Below are 18,765 nucleotides of genomic sequence, written 5' to 3' on the forward strand. Positions count from 1 at the left end.
CCTGTAAGTTTAGGGTCGATTCGCGAAGTCCGTCGTTAAGATTCTCCGGGAGAACGCTAACTTCTGCGCCAGTATCGACGAGGTAGCGTACTCTCGTTGTCACATCTGTGACGTACAACAGACGGCTATGTTCGCCGGCTACGGTTGCCGTTAACGCGTGCCGGCTTGGAAGTTTCCCGAATTGCTTTTCGAATCAGTCGGTTTCGTGTTGGGAAAATGGCAGGGTTTTCTGCAATTTCTGGAAAACTTTCCATACTGGTTATGATACCAGCACCAGTTGGGATTATCCGTCTCTCGTTGTCTAGAGACAGATCGCCTACGTGAAATGGTTCTACGTGGGGAGCGCGATCTCTTACGGTCGGTACGAAGACTAAGATAACGCGTGAGTGTGTGACATAACTCGGTTATATCATTCTGAGTCGTTTGAGGTTTTTCTTTGACTGAAAATACCTCGGTAGTAGAAGGTTTCGTAATTTCTAAAATGCGGTCGGCAGATGCAGCTAGCTCGTCTAAGGCGTTGTTCTGGAACGAGACCAGAACCGCTTGCACCTGTTGGGGAAGTTTTGACAAGAAGAGTTGTTTGAATAGACCTTCGTCGAAAGTTCTTAGGCCTATTACCTCTCTCATCCGTTGCAACATGTCCGTCGCAGAACCGTGTTGCAGGTCGATGTTATTGAAGAGTTGATCTAACCTTTGTCGATCGGTTAGGTCTCCTCGTTTAAGAATCGAGCGTTTTAAGATTTCGTAAGGATCGGAAACATCACTAGTAAACATACTAGGTGTTACGTACCTGTTGAATTCGCGCGGTAGAGCCTTGACTACTGCGAGGAATTGTGCACGTGTGTCGATCACGCCGTGCTCGTGGAAGTCGGCTTCTGCGTAGCAGAACCAGGCTTCGATGTTGTCCGGCCAGAAAGGCATCAGTTGAAACGAAGGCGGGGACAAAGTCTTAAGCTTGAGTACTTTAGGTGTCTGTTCAGTCATGATGAAGTATGAAGTACGATAATGAACGAGGGGAAAAGATATATATATCCAAGAAAAAACACGAAAAAAAATCACAATGTTTAAAAAAAATAAAAAATAAGGCAATGATATATAAAAAAATCCCAAAAAGGAACAGACTCACAGTTGCAATTAGGTGTACCAGATCACGTCGGGTTCACCAATGATGATGTCACAGGTATTCAGTGTTTGACAACGCTTCTACCAGTAACACCTTCTAATATATTTCGTTCCCACCAAGAGAAATCAAAAGACAGAGTCGAGGAGATCGGAAGAGTATATTTGGCGATGACCAATATATCGGAATTCTCTGATCTAATCTGGCTAGCGATTGCGGTTGATGTTGAGCACGGCGTTACCACACGTGATCTGGTGCGGATGCCTGACCGAGCGTCTTCAGCTAGATGAGTCCACTAAAACATATGGTCAGCATCCAATGTCGAAAACTTACAGTGCTATTTATTTTGGGGATTTGTTTACCGCTACAGCAACTTATCACAGTTAATTAAACTAGACATACGTCTAAGGAACAAATCTCACGGATATAAACTTGGTATTTAAGATTTTTACTGACTTTTTGAGAAAAAAGTGTGATACGATAATGGCACACCACATACGTCCCAACACGAAACTCCTACCAGAATATCTCCACTTAAATCCTCGAGGCAACTCAGGAGAAACTGAACATCGCAGAACGAAGTCCCTGGAACGCTCATTAGGAGTTACCTTGAATCGGAATCCTGTCCCATCCGGGATGAACAAAACCTCTTCAGTAGGTAGCTCCAGCACTGTTCGTAATAATAAATAGTAGACTTTTTCACTTTTTTATTTACCTCTTGAAATAAGCGTCATTTCTTAGCACCCGAATCATCACTTCATTATTTTTCTCATTGTAACGAATCAACCTTCTACCTGAAAATATGATAGCTGTTATTTACAGAGAATCTACTGCCTCTAAGCATTCGTAATCGTTTGGACTACAAGACTCACAAGTTTAAAAATAACTACAACACTGAATAGGATCAATACAATCGAGTGGCTAGTCTACTCTCTATTTAACAATAAGGTCTTGGGACCATACGAGGACAAGAGCAGCAAACGCAAAGAATTAAATCTGATCATATCAAATCTCCACAAGAACATGAGGTATATTGCAGTATGTGGTCTTTGATTGAGATAAAACGATACCGAAGAAACATATTTCAGCGACGATTATTACTTTCACTTCTTGTTCCACACTATATCAAAGCTTGATCATGTGTATTTAGGCACTTTAAGGTTATCAAGAATATAACAGAAGTAGTCATTCAGAAATAATTAAACTGTCTTACAATTATTGTTTAGGTTAGTCGTTTAGATCATAGAGGGAGTGTCGAATTGTGCGTTACTGTCGTTCGTGTTGTGTAGATAAATTAAGTCGCAAACAAAATGATAACAGACAAAAGAGCTGTTGAGGACTCAGGCGTTCCTAAGAATAAAAAAGCAAAGATTGCCAGGGTAAGTTATGGTATATTATATATATTTCTATATAGGTAAAAAACAAAATGCCAGCTGCTGTGCAAATAACAGCTGAGCAGCTTCTTCGAGAAGCTAAAGAGAGAGAACTCGAAGTTACACCGAAGGCCCCACAGCAGAAAATTACAAGCCTTTCGGAGTTGAGAGATTTTCAGCTGCGTAAAAGAAAAGATTATGAAGATAACATTAGGAAGAACAGATTGGCTATGCAAAATTGGATTAAGTATGCAAAGTTTGAAGAAACGCAAGGTGAACTTCAAAGGTTAGTCGATTTCCGCATTTTGTACAAGACGTGCGACCTCTTCCTAGAAAGAACTGTCTATCGTATCGCAACTAATTCGGTGATACTCTATTTTTTGGATGACCTTTAAATGACGCTAAAGTAGCTTTAAGAATGCCCAAATACTGACCAGGGCTAAATGAGAGTTCAAACCAGTGTGCAGAATAAGGATTATGGTTCATAGTTGATGGTTATGCATAGAGATCGGATTTATGATTTTCATCACTAACTGACAGCTAAAATGTCAATACGGTATTTAGACAAATAGATAAAGAATTTCGCGCCGAAATATAAGACCTGTTGTCGTAAGTTGGACTGGTTCGTCCGTAAGTTATAGTCTTACGACTAATACTACTAAACTATTTTTACCGACTTATTATACGGAGTAATAGTAGTGTGGTATGTTGATCGCTTTTATATTCTGTATAAAAATTCATCAATTCGATGAAGCGGCAGTAGACGTGTCGTTGTTAAGTTTGGGTGTGTAAAATTACAAATTTATAACCATCTAATTGAAGTAGACTAAGAGTTTATTGTCAACTTAATTGTTATATATTACGGAATGGTAACATGTCATTGTAAAAAAGTGGAAATTTTCATTTTCGTTCAACCAAAACGTAGCACTAATATATTAAATTACTATGTTGGTTTGATATGCGTAGATCTCTGTATTCTTGGGATTGGACTTGTGAGATAAGAATGTATGATCAGGGTTTTTAAATAGTCTCGATAAAGATTAGCAGCAGTGGCTAACATGCATATTCATATCGTCCTTTAAAAATGTTTTGCCCCTAAATTCGTACAATCTGTCTGTAGCCCTATTGCAATTATTGTCTTTGTTTTTTAAAACACGATCTGTATGTGGCAGTGTAAAGCGTTTTTATATATTAGGATATGAACCGTCTATATTTAACTATGAATGATTCTTGTGCAGAAAAGCGGTTTATGTCTCAGTTTGTGCATCAGTTGATAGTGGGTCAACTACAATACTAACCACTTAAGAATACGACTAGCATATGCTAAAATATTTCACAAATTCAAAAAAGTTTTCTAAACTTATGTCTGCGAATTTTCATCGACTGAGATGGTTGGGTCACGTGTTACGTAACAACAATAATTACAGACTTATTGAAATTATCATAGGAAGATAATAATAGGAGTAAAAATGTGGTCATTTATGAGCAACTTTTAAAAGAAACTCATTTCGTAATTTTAAAACCAGTCTCCCATAGGGAGCGTTGGAGGAAACGCAGCTTAAAAAGCTATTTGCAAGGATATTAACAGATCTTCATGTGGCTCGATTCGATCAGCGAAACCTTATATTTATCGTACACGTCCAGGGATGAACCAATTAGAATTAAGGCAACATCTAAATTTTTACGAAGTGCAAATGTCACCGAATAGGTTGGCGTCTGACGAATTCTCTGCACGGATTCAGAAAGCTCGTTCGGCTTTTACCAAATTACGTCACCTATTGCGAAGGTGAGATATCGGTCTATCAATTAAGGGACGAGTATACTGCGCAGCAGTTCGTTCCGTTCTACTTAACGGTTGCGAAATGTGGCTATTAAGAGTAGAATATACTCGTAAGCTACTAGCATTTGACCACAGATGTCTTAGAAATATTGCTGGCGTCTGCTGGGATCACTGGGTAAGTAATAGTGAGGTTAGACACAGGGTATTAGGGAATGATGGTAAATCAGTTGATGAGGTTGTAAATCTTCATCGACTGAGATGGTTGGGCCACGTGTTACGTATGCTTGAACACCGATTATCACAACGTGCAGTGCTGACTAGTGTTGGGGATAGTTGGAAGAAAGTTAGAGGCGGCTAAACCAAAACGTGTCATCAGTTCGTGAAGTCACTAAATTCTAGTCTGAGCCATGTTAGTAGATGCGAACTACTTGATTGGGATCCGCGTGACTATCGTAACCAATGGTTGGAGACTGTGGGTGACAGCTCAGAATCGATCACAATGGCGTAGTTGTATACATCCTCTGTCTTCCCTTAAATTATGAGATTAAAACTGCTTTACATCTTTCTTTCTAACAACTAATTCTTTCTTCCTGTACTATATCCTTATTGCAATCTTTCTTTTATATATTACCACCTCTGAATTAACTACTTTTATGAATCCAGTGTCCATCTTGTTGTGTTAATGAGGTATGGCAACTTGGACCGATGCATATATGTGTCTGGTCCTATGCTGTAACTGATTGACTGATTGATATCTGCAAATAGTGACCAAAATTAGCACAATCTGTGCAATTATCGGTAGATAAATTACCAAATTTAGGTATGATTTTCTCCAAATTGAGATTATAGAATATGAATTAGTAACGAAATAACCATAAACCAACTACATCACAGGTCTAATAACTAATATTAGGTTGGCGAGGTTGTTTTTGTTAGAAAGTTTTTTCTGAGTTCAAATGTCCCATTCTATATTTTCGTATATAATTACTAACTTTCAGGGCTCGTTCAGTTTTTGAACGTGCTTTGGATGTGGATTACAGAAATGTTGGTCTTTGGCTTAAGTATGCCGAGATGGAGATGCGCCATAAACAGGTGAACCATGCTCGAAACTTGTGGGACCGTGCAGTTACTTTAATGCCTCGAGCTAATCAGTTCTGGTATAAATATACGTATATGGAAGAAACACTGGGTAATGTTGCTGGCGCCCGACAAATATTCGAGAGATGGATGGAATGGCAACCAGAAGAACAGGCTTGGCATGCCTATATTAATTTTGAACTTCGGTATAAAGAGATGGACAGAGCACGTCTAGTTTATGAAAGATATATCCTTTTTAATTCAGTATTTGAGTGGTATCTTTTTAGGTATTATAAGCCTGTTTCATTAACTGTCGTAGATTGTGTGAAGTGTTCATTACTTTAACAGTTAAAAGAAATTCCTTAACTGCCGTGCACTTGTTCTAGTTCATCCTGAACCAAAAAACTGGATTAAGTATTCAAAATTCGAGGAAAGAAATGGTTTTATCAATTCAGCTCGTCTGGTTTTCGAGAGGGCAGTTGAGTTTTTTGGCACAGATAATCCCCAGGCTCGTTTGTTGATTGATTTTGCCCGGTTCGAAGAACGTCAAAAAGAGGTAATCTTTTCATGTAACTTTCCTCTTTTAATTCTAGGTGTATATATAAATATCATAACATACAAAGTGCCAAGTTATCTTTAAATCAATTGCTGAAGTAACACAATATCATTTTAAAACTTAAGTGTTTTATTTGAGCGTAACCTTTTAAGTGTGTATGCTTTTAATAAGTGGCACTGGTACGGCCGGGAGTGAAGAGAGTCAACTCTTCCTCTTCTAGCCCTTACACAAATCGAATGGTAGTGTGGCTCATAAGTATTTGGTACTTCTTCGTGCCAATGTTTACGTGTTTAAATAAATCTGGTAACTGGTGCTTCCAACGATCTCTCAAATATTATGCAAGTTAACAAGTGTCAGATGCATTTTAATGAAATTGTTTTTCATAGTGCATCGAGTGCAGGTTTCGAATTCCACCACTTTTGATCTCTTTTACTGCCTAATTGATGATACTTGTTTGAGTTTTATAATTTTCATGTATTATAAAAATCCGTCTGGGAACTAAATATGAATACTCCATATTTCGTATCAGTTCTTCGAGATTGCGTTAAATCACTATTTTCCAGGTGATCACTTATGTTTCATTCTAAAGATCAATCGTAGTTAGAAATACTTGTGCAGGTTTTAGAGTGAAACAAATGGATGAAAATTTGTTAACCTCATTACTTCAAATTATATGTTATTGCCTGTTCATTTCTTTTAGGATTTTTAACATACGTGGTCTTTATACTTTGTTATAGAAATGTAGGACGTCTAGACATATTTTCTAAATGGCTTTTCTACTGCGTATTTTTAAATAACCATATACCGAAACTAAAATGTACAAAATATGCTTCTCGGTTCAAGTCTATAAAAGTTAGTCATGGGTTACTGTCCTCTACCGGGAGATGTTGATATTTAGCTGTTGTATAATAAGTTATATTTTAACATATATGTGAACGAAATGCACACATTAAGACATAAAATAGGAGAGATTGGTTCAACGAAAGGTTTTCCTTCCGGAGAATTCATTTTCAAAGCTGTGCAATCGCAAATATATGCTTATTTTTCAAAAGAATAATAATTAAAATAATAGTGTTAATAAAATTCTGTTAAACATGGTAACATTCAGTTCCTAGTTTGGAGCGAATGTCCGGCGTATTAACCGGATTCCAAATCAATCGTGCACATGGGCTCCAGTATCCTGCGGGAACAAATGGCGTATGAACCAATCGTTGGTCACCGGCTGCCATGGGACTGCATCTCCTTACGATGCTCCACTGCCTTGTGGGTTAGACCTTTAGGTCAAAGGCTCGGGGAGTGGCCCCCTAAGATAACCACCTGCTTCGGTTTGGGCACCCGGGCAGTATCACAGCCCACACACAAATTGATGAACTCTTTATGCCTATGGAAATTACCTTTCTCGCTTTGAAAAACAAACAATTGATTCAGATTATTATCATTACAATTATTGTCATTATTAATACTATTATTATTATTACTACTATTATTGTCATTATTATTATTATTATTATTATTATTATTATTATTTTCCACATTATTCACCCTCTTTTATACTTATACAGCGGCTCGTCTTTGGTGGAAATTCGACTGTATCTAAACGTTCTCGAGTCACTGTCCGGTTGAAAATTGTATGTTACCATCGAATACGAGGACTGAAGCAGTTTTTCTGAAACCACATGCACCATTCAAACTGGCTGCCTTCAACGTTCGCACATTTATGCAGGTCGGACAACAGATAGGGCTGGCTATGTCTTTGGAAAGTCTTAATATTGATGTTTGTTGTCTATCCGAGACCCGTATTCAAGACTCTGGCGAAGTACTACAAATTCGCTCTCCATCTGTCGCTTCGAAAAGCTTGTTTTACGTGCGCTTATCCGGGGACCCTGTGGCATCTTCGTCTGGTCTTGCTGGCGTTGGTGTCGCACTAAGCGCTAGAGCTGAGGCAGCACTAGTCGATTGGATCCCCATTAACAGTCGGTTATGTGCTGTTAGATTAGAGAGTTCCATCAAAGTGAGAAGAAATCGGCGTGAGAAACGATGTCTTTTCGTCATCTCCGCCTATGCCCCGACAGATTGCAGCCCGGATGCAATCAAGGATGAGTTTTACCACCAGTTATCAGTTCTTCTCCAGAAAGTGCGTTTGACAGATATTGTAGTACTAGCCGGAGACTTGAATGCTCAGGTCGGGCGTCTAGGCACAGAAGAGAGTCGTTTAGGTGGCCGATGGGGACTCGTTGATCGCAGGTCAGATAACGGGGACCGTCTACTGCAACTTTGCACAGACCATAACCTGTTTCTGGCTAGCACTAACTTTCGGCACAGTCATCGCCGATGTGCCACCTGGCGTCCTCCCTCTGCATCTCAAGCCTGGACTCAGATTGATCACATCGCGATCAGCTACCGCTGGCGTGGTTGTGTACAAGACTGCCGCTCCTTTTGGAGTACCTATCTGGACTCTGACCATGCCTTGGTCTGCGCCAATCTTGCCTTACTTTTCAGTAGTGGCCAACGAAGTGACCACCACCAAAAGATTGATGTTAGCAAGCTGGTCAGTGCATGACATGGTGTCGTGGTATGAAAGAAAGCTGCAAAGGACTGGCTTCTGTTGGTCCTTCACGACTCTCTGTTTGCGGTCTGAGAAATGGTGCTACACAGTGGCTAGAGACGTTATCAGATATGGCTCAGAATAGAAGCCAGTGGCGATCCTGCTGTAACCTTCTTTTACTTTCTTCATAAAAAGTGGTTGTGTCTCCTTTACCTGAAAGATTTCTTCTGATTGTACCTTTTCGTTCCGTCGTTACTACCACACTACCTTACTCCAATCTCTTCGTCATTGTTCTCTTTTTCTTTTGCGCTCCTTAGTTTTTTTCTTCTATTTCTCTTCGAATTCTCATTGTTTTGTGTGGCGCATATATATTGGCGCTCTCTTGTACCAATATTCATGTGTTCAAATAAATAAATAAATAAATAAGTTTGGAGCTCCCCAGAAGTGCGCACCCATGACCTCGCTCGCGGGATTTGAACTCAGGACCTTCGGTCTCGCGCGCAAACGCTTGACCACTGAGCCGGCATCCAGTGGTGTTAATGTCTAACTTCAACCAAGTCACGAAACTGCGATCCTCCATTGTCTGAGGTTGATACCTGTCTCTACCTGCCACGGATTAGGTTCATTGGTCACAATTCACTAGCTTCGTAAAATAATTCTCCACAACCCCACACCGATAATGTTTTTGTCGTTGCAAACTTGGATATTCATCATGACGATAGATAAGAAACTTGTAATTAGGAAAGGGAGGCTCAGCATGATAAGATAAACTGTTAAAATTGAGGTGAAATGTAATCAGGAGTATCATAGAAACCGTTGTTGCTACCTTGACGTGGTGGTCGGGCTTGCCTATCGTGATGAAGCAACCGAGCTATACTGGCTGGAACAACCGTTCCTCAAGGTCCTACCATGTCAGACAGGTCGGTTGAAGAGCGGTAAGACTAAAAGCAACAAACCCAAGGTCCGAAGGCGAAGTCGTACTGGTGACTGTACAGAGGTGTGACAGCAGTAAGGTGTTTCCTTCAGACAACCAGCATGACAGCGATGCTGCCTTCCCACAAGGAGGGGTGGGGTTAGAAAAGGTCAAGTGTAAGTGAGATTATATCGGAAAAAGACGATACACTCATCTGCTCCCAGTCCAGGCGTTTAGAACGATGGGCGGAACATTTCAGAGAACAGTTCAGCTGGCCTTCAGCTACTCTACAACTACCCTCCATTCCCAGACAGTGTGAATGGAACATTGAAGTAGGTCCCCCAACTCTTGCTGAAGTTCAAAAGGCTATAGTTAATCTGAAACGAGGAAGGGCAGCTGGTCCAGATGGATTGGCTCCAGAGGTCTTTAAGGATGGTGGTCCAATTTTAGCGATTAGGTTGACTAATATTTTAGCTAAAATCTGGGAGTTAGACGTTATTCCATCTAACTGGTCACAATCACTTATCGTCCCAATATATAAGAAAGGGTCAAAATCATCCTGTGACAACCACAGAGGGATTAGTTTAACTAATATAATATCTAAAATACTAGCCTCGATAATTATCAGACGCCTAACTAAGACTCGTGAACTGCAAACACGAGAAAACCAAGCTGGCTTTAGACCTGGTCGTGGCTGCATCGACCACATATTCACCATTCGTCAGATTCTAGAACACAGGCATACTTATCGGCGTCCGACAATGGTGGTCTTTCTCGACTTAAAAGCAGCATTTGACTCGGTAGACCGCGAGATTCTGTGGCAGTGTCTGTCATTGAAAGGCGTACCCCAGAAGTACATAAACCTTGTAATGGCTCTTTACTCGAACACTACTAGTCGAGTCAGAGCTTATGGCGAACTGTCATCTACTTTTGCAACCTCAAGTGGTGTCCGTCAAGGCTGTCCACTTTCCCCATTTCTGTTTAACTTCATCATAGATCTACTGATGGAAATAACTTCCTCGTCGACTGAGTTCTCGAGTATTGATCTCCTACCAGGAGGTCCACTTATCGACTTAGAATACGCAGATGACATAGTCCTGTTTGGTGAAGACGCTGACAAAATGCAGAGTCTTCTGGTAGCACTGAGCAACAATGCCAGGATGTTTGGAATGCGCTTCTCTCCCTCTAAATGCAAGTTGTTGCTCCAGGACTGGTCTGCGTTAACACCTGAACTAAGGATAGGGAGTGAAGTAGTCGAACGAGTTGACAACTTCACTTATCTTGGAAGTCTGATCAGCCCTAATGGGTTGGTATCGGACGAAATCTCAGCACGGATTCGAAAAGCTCGATTGGCTTTTGCAAACTTGCGTCACCTTTGGCGAAGGCGAGATATCCGTCTATCAATAAAAGGACGAGTATACTGCGCGGCAGTCCGTTCTGTTTTAATTTACGGCAGCGAAACATGGCCATTAAGAGTAGAAGACACTCGTAAGCTATTAGTATTTGACCACAGATGTCTTAGAAATATTGCTGGCGTCTGCTGGGATCACTGGGTAAGTAATAGTGAGGTTAGACGCAGGGTATTAGGGAATGATGGTAAATCAGTTGATGAGGTTGTAAATCTTCATCGACTGAGATGGTTGGGCCACGTGTTACGTATGCCTGAACACCGATTACCACGACGTGCAATGCTAACCGGTGTTAGAGGTGGTTGGAAGAGAATTAGGGGCGGCCAAACCAAAACGTGTCATCAGTGCTTGAAGTCACTAACTTCTAGTCTGAGCCATGTTGGTAGATGCAGACTACTTGGTTGGGATCCGCGTGACTATCGTAACCAATGGTTGGAGACTCTTGGTGACATGGCTCAGAATCGATCACAATGGCGTAGGTGTATATACTCTTTGTCTTCCCTTAAACTAAGAGATTAAAATCGCTTCATATCTTTCTTTCTACGAACCAATTCTTTCTTCTTGTACTATATCTCTATATGCAATCTTTCTCTTATATATTACTACCTTTGACCTAACCACTGCTATGAATCCGGTGTTCATCTTGTTGTGCTGATGCGGTATGGCAACCTGGACCGATGCACATATGTGCCTGGTCCTACGTTGTAGCTGACTGACTGACTGGATAGAAACAGAAGTAAACAAGTTGGAGGTAAGAGGTCTATAGAGAAAATGAAAAGAAACTAGATGACTGTGGAGGAAGAAAGGAATGAAAAAGAAAGAAAATTACAAAAAATTAAGGTCATGGTAAAAGAGGTTGTGCTAGTTTCTTTTGGACACAATCCTGGTTTTTACGGATGTGTGGCTAATTTTCCGGCAATGCTAAGATGTTCGATTATTGAGCTTCTCATTGGACCATTCCCGCATCTTTTCAGCCTAGCCGGATAATGCGCTTGAATTCTTTTGGATTTCGCGTTCAAAGTGAGTGATATATTGAAGGTTTCTTAAGAAGGATATCTGCCAATATTAAAATTATTAAACATTTTCATGTATCATAGATTGTAGGTAAATTTTAGCTTACCAACAACTGTCCAAATTGAGTTCAGTATTCCTTTTCTTTTCCCTTGTGATGTTGCAGTTAACAACAAATTAATACTGAATATGGATACTTAACTCACTTTTCATAAATCTATTTTTAGTATGAACGTGCTCGCGTTATTTATAAGTATGCACTAGAAAATTTACCGAAGGATGATTGTCAAGAGATTTACAAAGCTTACACACTTCATGAGAAAAAGTATGGCGATCGTTTAGCTATTGAAGATGTTATTTTAAGCAAACGAAAGTTTCAGTATGAAGAGGTAGGTCTTTAAATATCTGACCTATTTTGTAATTTTTTGACACCGAATGTACTTGATTATGATAATGATATCTCCAAAAACATGAAGTAGATTGTGCTGTTTATGAACAAGATGTTTGATAACCTTTGATTTTAAAGTACTCATAAACGCAGTGGAAATAATCAGTCGATCACACTAAACCCTTGAAGCACTTTACCTTTCACTAAAGCTGCACTTATCGCTATCCGGTCTGTCACTACTTTTAATCAGTACCAATTCAATAATCTACGCTCATTTAGTTGAGTTGATTAAGGTAACTAGTAGTTAGTTGAAGATTTAAATCATATGATAAAAAATACATACATGTTAGTCTTGATGTTTTCGAATTCTTGTGTTATTTAAAGACTAAAAGAACAAAAAATCTGCAGCAACAGACCATAATTAAATTCATCATAATCCTTAAAAGTAAAAACGCAATAATAAACAGTAAGTTTGGTTAGTTGCACTACTTTGTTGATAAAACAGACGGCTATAGATATATATACATGTCAGGTAGTCAGTCAGTCATTTTATTTACCTAACAGTTTGTCAAATTTCAACTTTAGGAAGTCCAAGCAAACCCTCATAATTATGATGTGTGGTTCGATTATGTTCGTTTAATGGAAGAAGAGGGTTCAATTGAACAGACACGAGAAATTTATGAACGTGCTGTCGCAAATGTACCACCAATCAAAGTAAGTCTATGAAATTTTTCAGTCAACTTTCAGTGTGTAAAAGGGTTTTATAAAATAAAGCTTAGAAAGATGATACACTGTATTTATTTGTAAGAAATAACAGTACTTTAGCAAAGGTATTGACTTCGAAGTTCTAGTGAGTACATTATTTTTCCTGTATGTTGCTTAACTGTACTTGAATATTTCGATTTATTACAAGGTTGAGAAAGACTGCAAACTCAAGTAAAACCTGGAGCGTATATATTTTCCACCTTATTTCCACGAAACAGTTCTATTCTATATGTTTTCATCTTTTCACTGTAGTATTTACTCAATTTTTGTTGATAACGAATCGTAATTGACAAAACATCATGCTCTTTCATTTAGTATCTGTAGCTTTTTAGTAATGTAATCCATACCTCCATATTACTGTATATTCTGTTCACTCCAGATGATTCAACAGTATGATAAAGTAGTGATTAGAGGATTCGACTTTTAATCACCGTTAAAAATTATGGACCATTCTACACTTCTGTTTTGACAGTCTCGTAGTATTATGAATCTCCACATATAACATGACTCAGAGCCGAGTTTTAAGACTGAGGCTTTGTAGATGAGTTACATTAATGTTGTTTCCATTCCACTAACTTCTATAAGGTTAACGAGTTTCGTTTCTGTTTTATAGGAAAAACGATATTGGAGACGCTACATTTATCTTTGGTTGAATTATGCACTATATGAGGAACTATCAGCAGTTGATCTAGAAAGAACACGTCAGGTGTACAGATTTTGCTTAAAGTTAATACCACACAGACGTTTCACATTTGCTAAAATCTGGCTATATGCAGCTAAGTTTGAAATCCGTCAAAAGAAATTAACAGATGCGAGGAAACTACTGGTTAGTTCTTACGCTGCTTGTTTGTTTTCTTGTTGCTATACTTAGGCTAACTTCTGATAATTCTCTGAAACTTTACATCTCTACCAATAATCAAGTACCATACAGCATGTGGCCTCATCTTTTAGGAATTCCGTAGCATTGTATTTTTACTTAAGGTAATATATACGTGTATATTTCTAATAGTTGAGATCATGAGTCAATTGAAGCTAGACCACCTTTGAAAATCTTAAAGCACTGAACGGCCGTTTGTTAGTACATACATCTTATTCTTCCTGTTCGACAGCTTAGGTCATGCAAGTAATTCTATTATTGTGAATTCAGTTGGTTTTGGATAGAGTTTGGAAAAACGGAAGGTATTAGGGACTGGTACGGTACCCACTGCTTATTGATGAGGTTTTTTTACTTAGCAACAAAGCGCTGGTACTAGGACTTATTACAGCTAAAATTATGGGAGATGAATTAAGTGAATTAGAATGTTGATTATTTCTCTATTTGTAATGAATTAACCTATTTATCTAGTAAGACAAATAATCACTTTTATACCAGATTGTCCTTAAAAAGCCTTTTTAAAAGGGTTTATACCACTGTAAGGGTGGATTTAGTTTATGTAAATAATGGTGTATGTTGTGTAAAGTAGATTTCATGTTAACATCACTAAAGTATTTACCGCCTTATCTAATAAGTTATGAATATTGTAGCGTTGTTGTCATTTTTTGTTTTGCATCTGGTTACACTTTATTTTTTAACAAAACCTATAAATTCCTGTGTTTAAAACATTTAAATGTAACACAGAGTAAAATTTGACACAACTTCGTTAACTGAGAGCAAACGTTATTTTGGGTCATACTACTTTCATTATATGAAAGTGCATTAACCAATAGAATCCTATCTCATCATTAAGACGTTTATTTAGCAACACAATCGATATAATGTTTGTGAAAAGTTTGAAACCACAAGCTCCTTGAACTGTTGCCGTTCTTACGATCACTCATGCTCTTAAACTCAAAAAACATTTCACGCACCATAGTTAGAGATGCTAAAACTGATGTCCATCTGAGAGAATGGCTTATACTGTGTGGTAATCAAATTGATACTTTAATTCTGACCGAATTGCGTTTAATCAACGTATAGACTTTATGAAAAATCGGTGACGTAATGTTTATATGTGATTCTGTAAGACAGTTGTAGTTTCGCATAACACTATGTATAAATAAATGTCATCTAAATTTTTTTCTATTGATAATTGTAACATGAATATGAATACATTCAAATGAAAATTTTCTCGCCTAATTTCTTGTAGGGTACCGCTTTGGGTATGTGTCCGAAAGATAAGCTATTCCGCGGTTACATTGAATTGGAGATCCAGTTGAGAGAATTTGATAGATGTCGTAAATTATATGAAAAATTCCTGGAATTTTCTCCGGAAAACTGTACTACATGGATGAGGGTATGTCATTCCACTTTTATGCTGCTCTATTCTGTACTACATATTTGAATTTCTCCTAATTCATATATCATGTATGATGTGTGAAATCCCTAGTGATTTATTTTAAAGTAGAAAAATGATGTTTTTTTCAAAAAGAGGTAAGTATTAATCATGTCTTTGACCTTTTATTGAATGTAAATGCTTCTACGTTAGTGATACTTGTTATGCATTATAGAATATTTCGAGGTGAAAAAACAATCAGAATGATTGACGTGGATTCTATTAAGGATAACTGATTGGTGTGTTTGTATGCTGGAAGTTTTAGTTTCCATTTGCAATAATAATTGCTTACTGTAATACCTTATACTGATATGCAGTATTTTAAAGCAGGTCAAATAAACTTCACTGTATGCAAACCACACTATATAATATTTTGGTTTTTGACTTGTGTAGGCCTAAGTTATACTATGTCTGGGGATTCTAGTTTTATCTTACTGTACTGCGAAATATCGACTCCACTTAACGGCGTATACTTTGTACAGCATCATCATTCATAAGAACTAGTAGTTGGATAATCCAGAATTATGAAGTCTTATAGCTAAAAGACGAAAATTGTAGGCATAAGGATTTGTAGAATCTGAATACCATGGCTATTATTTTACATTTCCAAGGAAGAAAATTGTATTCAGAAAGACAAAACCTGAAGTTCATTTTCTCCATCATTTCTGTAAGATAATCTGTCTGATAGATAAAAATATTCAGTGTGGATTATCAATTTGCCAATGATTTTCAAAGACTTTATCCGTTGATTGTTTATATCTAGTTGGCTCTACACAATCAAACGAGGGCTAATAATGATTTTTATCCTTTTACTTTTATATATCAACGATTAACAAGTATGCTGAATTGGAAAGCCTTCTGGGAGAAACAGATCGTGCACGAGGTATTTATGAATTAGCGATCAACAGGAAATTGCTGGATATGCCGGAATTATTATGGAAAGCATATATTGACTTCGAGATTGAACAGTATGATTGGGAACGTGCTCGGTCACTTTATCGAAGACTGCTAAATCGAACACAACACGTCAAAGTAAGTGTTGTTTTTACTGGTTAAGTCATAAGATAAAGGAATATCACTATGAAAGATAACCATTTTCAGCAGGTTGTACATTCTAAACAAAGTGAAATACTGTATTCATCTTAGTAGTTCTATTAAGACTAACTACAAAATAAAGTAAGTGGATAATACTGTCGAAATGGGTGGTTGTAAAATCTAAGATGTTTATTTAGTTGTAGCCGAGACCAGTTGTCTGAAATAACTTGCTATAATCTACTACGCCGAACTCCAAAACGTTACTCACTACGTTATCGAATGATGGTAGTCACTCCGTATCCAAAACACATCCGTAATCCGAGACCAGTGAGATCAACGTACCCTGTGTATGGCAGGAGTCATCAAATGAGAGTAAAATGGACTGTTCACATATTAAAAAAACCCATCTCTAATGTAACTGGTTTCTTAAGGTAGACCTAGAGACATCTTTTATCCTATGTTGTGAACATAATTTCAGTTTCACGTGACCATCATAGTAGTTTAATCTACCTCAATGACGACCCTTATGTTTCAATTAGTTTAAAAGTAAAATGTATCCTACTGTCTGAAACTAAGCCCACACAATTGGATTTCCCACCTGTTTGGTAACCAAAGTAAATAAGTTGTAAGTTCTGAGTCTTAGAGACAACTTTGAGTGTGATTGTATACATTGGGCGACATAAACTTAATGCAATCAAGTGTACGTTCTATTTTACCAACTGACTTAATTGTTAGTGCATCCATCGGGTCCGCATTTCTGTTTAGTTAAAATGTTCGGGTTTGAAAGTTGTTCATATTTTATAAACTTCACCTGCTCAGGAATTCGTGAGTTACAAGTATTTCATTTGTATTTTGACAAACATAGAAATATCTCAGAGCTTAACTAAACGCTGATGTTAACAGCATCTAAATAACTGAGATACTCAAAATCATATCACAAGTCCGCACTTCCAGAAAGTAGTGTTACACTGTATTATTGATAAATTACATTATAAAAGAAGAGAGTGGGGTATTTTATCAGACTACCAATTATCCAGACAAACCTAATTGGATAATTATAGTAAGACTGTTTAAGAATGATTGTGGATTATCAGTACTCCAATTTGGTACCAGATTTTATCGTACATATTAATTTGCTTGTCAGTGATGACTAAATATTTTAAATTGGTTCTTATTGATAGGTATGGTTAAGTCTTGCAAACTTCGAATTGTGTGCCTTGAACAAACTCACAGCCGCTGATTTAGATGATGAAGATTTAGAACATTTGAAAGATGTTGAACTGGACAAAGAAACATTAATACAAGAACATAATGAAAACGAAATCAACAAAGCAGTAGAACGTTCACGTAAAATCTACCAAGAAGCAAATAAAGCTCTGAAATATACAGAGGATAAGGAGCAACGTGTTCGATTACTTGAAGCTTGGAAGGAATTTGAAGTAAGTTACTATACCTTGCTTGACTTTCCGAATAGGAATTTGCCTATTATATCCATATCAGTTGTTATTTGTATACATATGTAGCAAAAGTGTTTACTTCTAAGTGCTTTTAGATCGTAGATATTTATAGTAACTCATCTTAAAGTTTGAGTTTTGCACTTATTCTCAAGACTTCAATTTTTAGAATGTCCTATCCACAGTCCCCATAATTAAAAAGTAGGTGTATCTTTTTGCTTATTAACAATGTTATTTGATTGACTGGCAGATTTTGAGTACGGTTACCATTTGGAATAAGAATAATTTTACAACTGCATTTATCAAGGGTAATTTTCCTCTTTTATAAAATCCAATGTGTAAGACCACATTGTATACTGAAAAATTCACTTATTATTACTATCGTCGCAGCTGATTAAAAATTGTTGTGCATACCTACATAAAATGTCCAAAGTCCTAGATTTATTACACCGCTCATCTCTTAATACAGTATTTAACACGAAGTTGCTGGAGGAGTGAAGTATTTGTAAATTAGCTGTTGTCTAGAATAATTGCCATATTGGGTTTCATGTTAGTAGCTGTCATGATCATTGGTATTTACAATACGGTTTCTAAAGTCTAACAGATCGTATCTTTTAATTTTGGTTCCTTCCTAAATTTTGCCGCCTTCAGTATGAATATGGAACTGAAAAAACACAGCGAGATGTTGATAAACTACAACCGCAGAAGGTCGTTCGCAGTCGCCGACTTGGTGATGAACGTAGTGGTTGGGAAGAATATATTGAGTATACATTCCCCGATACAGATGCAGAAAAGCCAAATCAAAAATTGCTTACAATGGCCGCTAGATGGGCAGAACAAATGGAGAGGAAAAAAGCAGCTGCAGAGGCCGAAAGTAAAGAGGATAGTGATTCCAGTGAAGAATCTGAAGAAGAGGAGGATGATTTACAAGGTGATGAAGATGATAATCGTATTCCTGAGAGAGAACCCACATGGTTTGACCGGAAAAACAAAGAAGAAATCGAAATCGACGAAGACAGTGATTAAA

The 18,765-nt window shown here is 37.8% G+C and overlaps 1 protein-coding gene across 1 annotated transcript; it reads left to right on the forward strand.

Moving 5' to 3' along the window:
* Positions 1-2,430: 2,430 nt before the first annotated feature.
* CRNKL1 (Crooked neck-like protein 1) lies at positions 2,431-18,764 on the forward strand (the record flags this gene model as incomplete). Its single annotated transcript, XM_051219205.1, has 8 exons — positions 2,431-2,499; positions 2,535-2,779; positions 5,272-5,365; positions 12,012-12,173; positions 12,758-12,886; positions 15,064-15,210; positions 17,466-17,723; positions 18,390-18,764. The coding sequence occupies 8 exons, from the start codon at positions 2,431-2,433 to the stop codon at positions 18,762-18,764; spliced, it is 1,479 nt and encodes a 492-aa protein (XP_051068054.1).
* Between the last annotated feature and the right edge of the window lies 1 nt (position 18,765).

Source organism: Schistosoma haematobium, chromosome 2, assembly GCF_000699445.3.
Source record: "Schistosoma haematobium chromosome 2, whole genome shotgun sequence".
Classification (NCBI taxonomy): domain Eukaryota; kingdom Metazoa; phylum Platyhelminthes; class Trematoda; order Strigeidida; family Schistosomatidae; genus Schistosoma; species Schistosoma haematobium.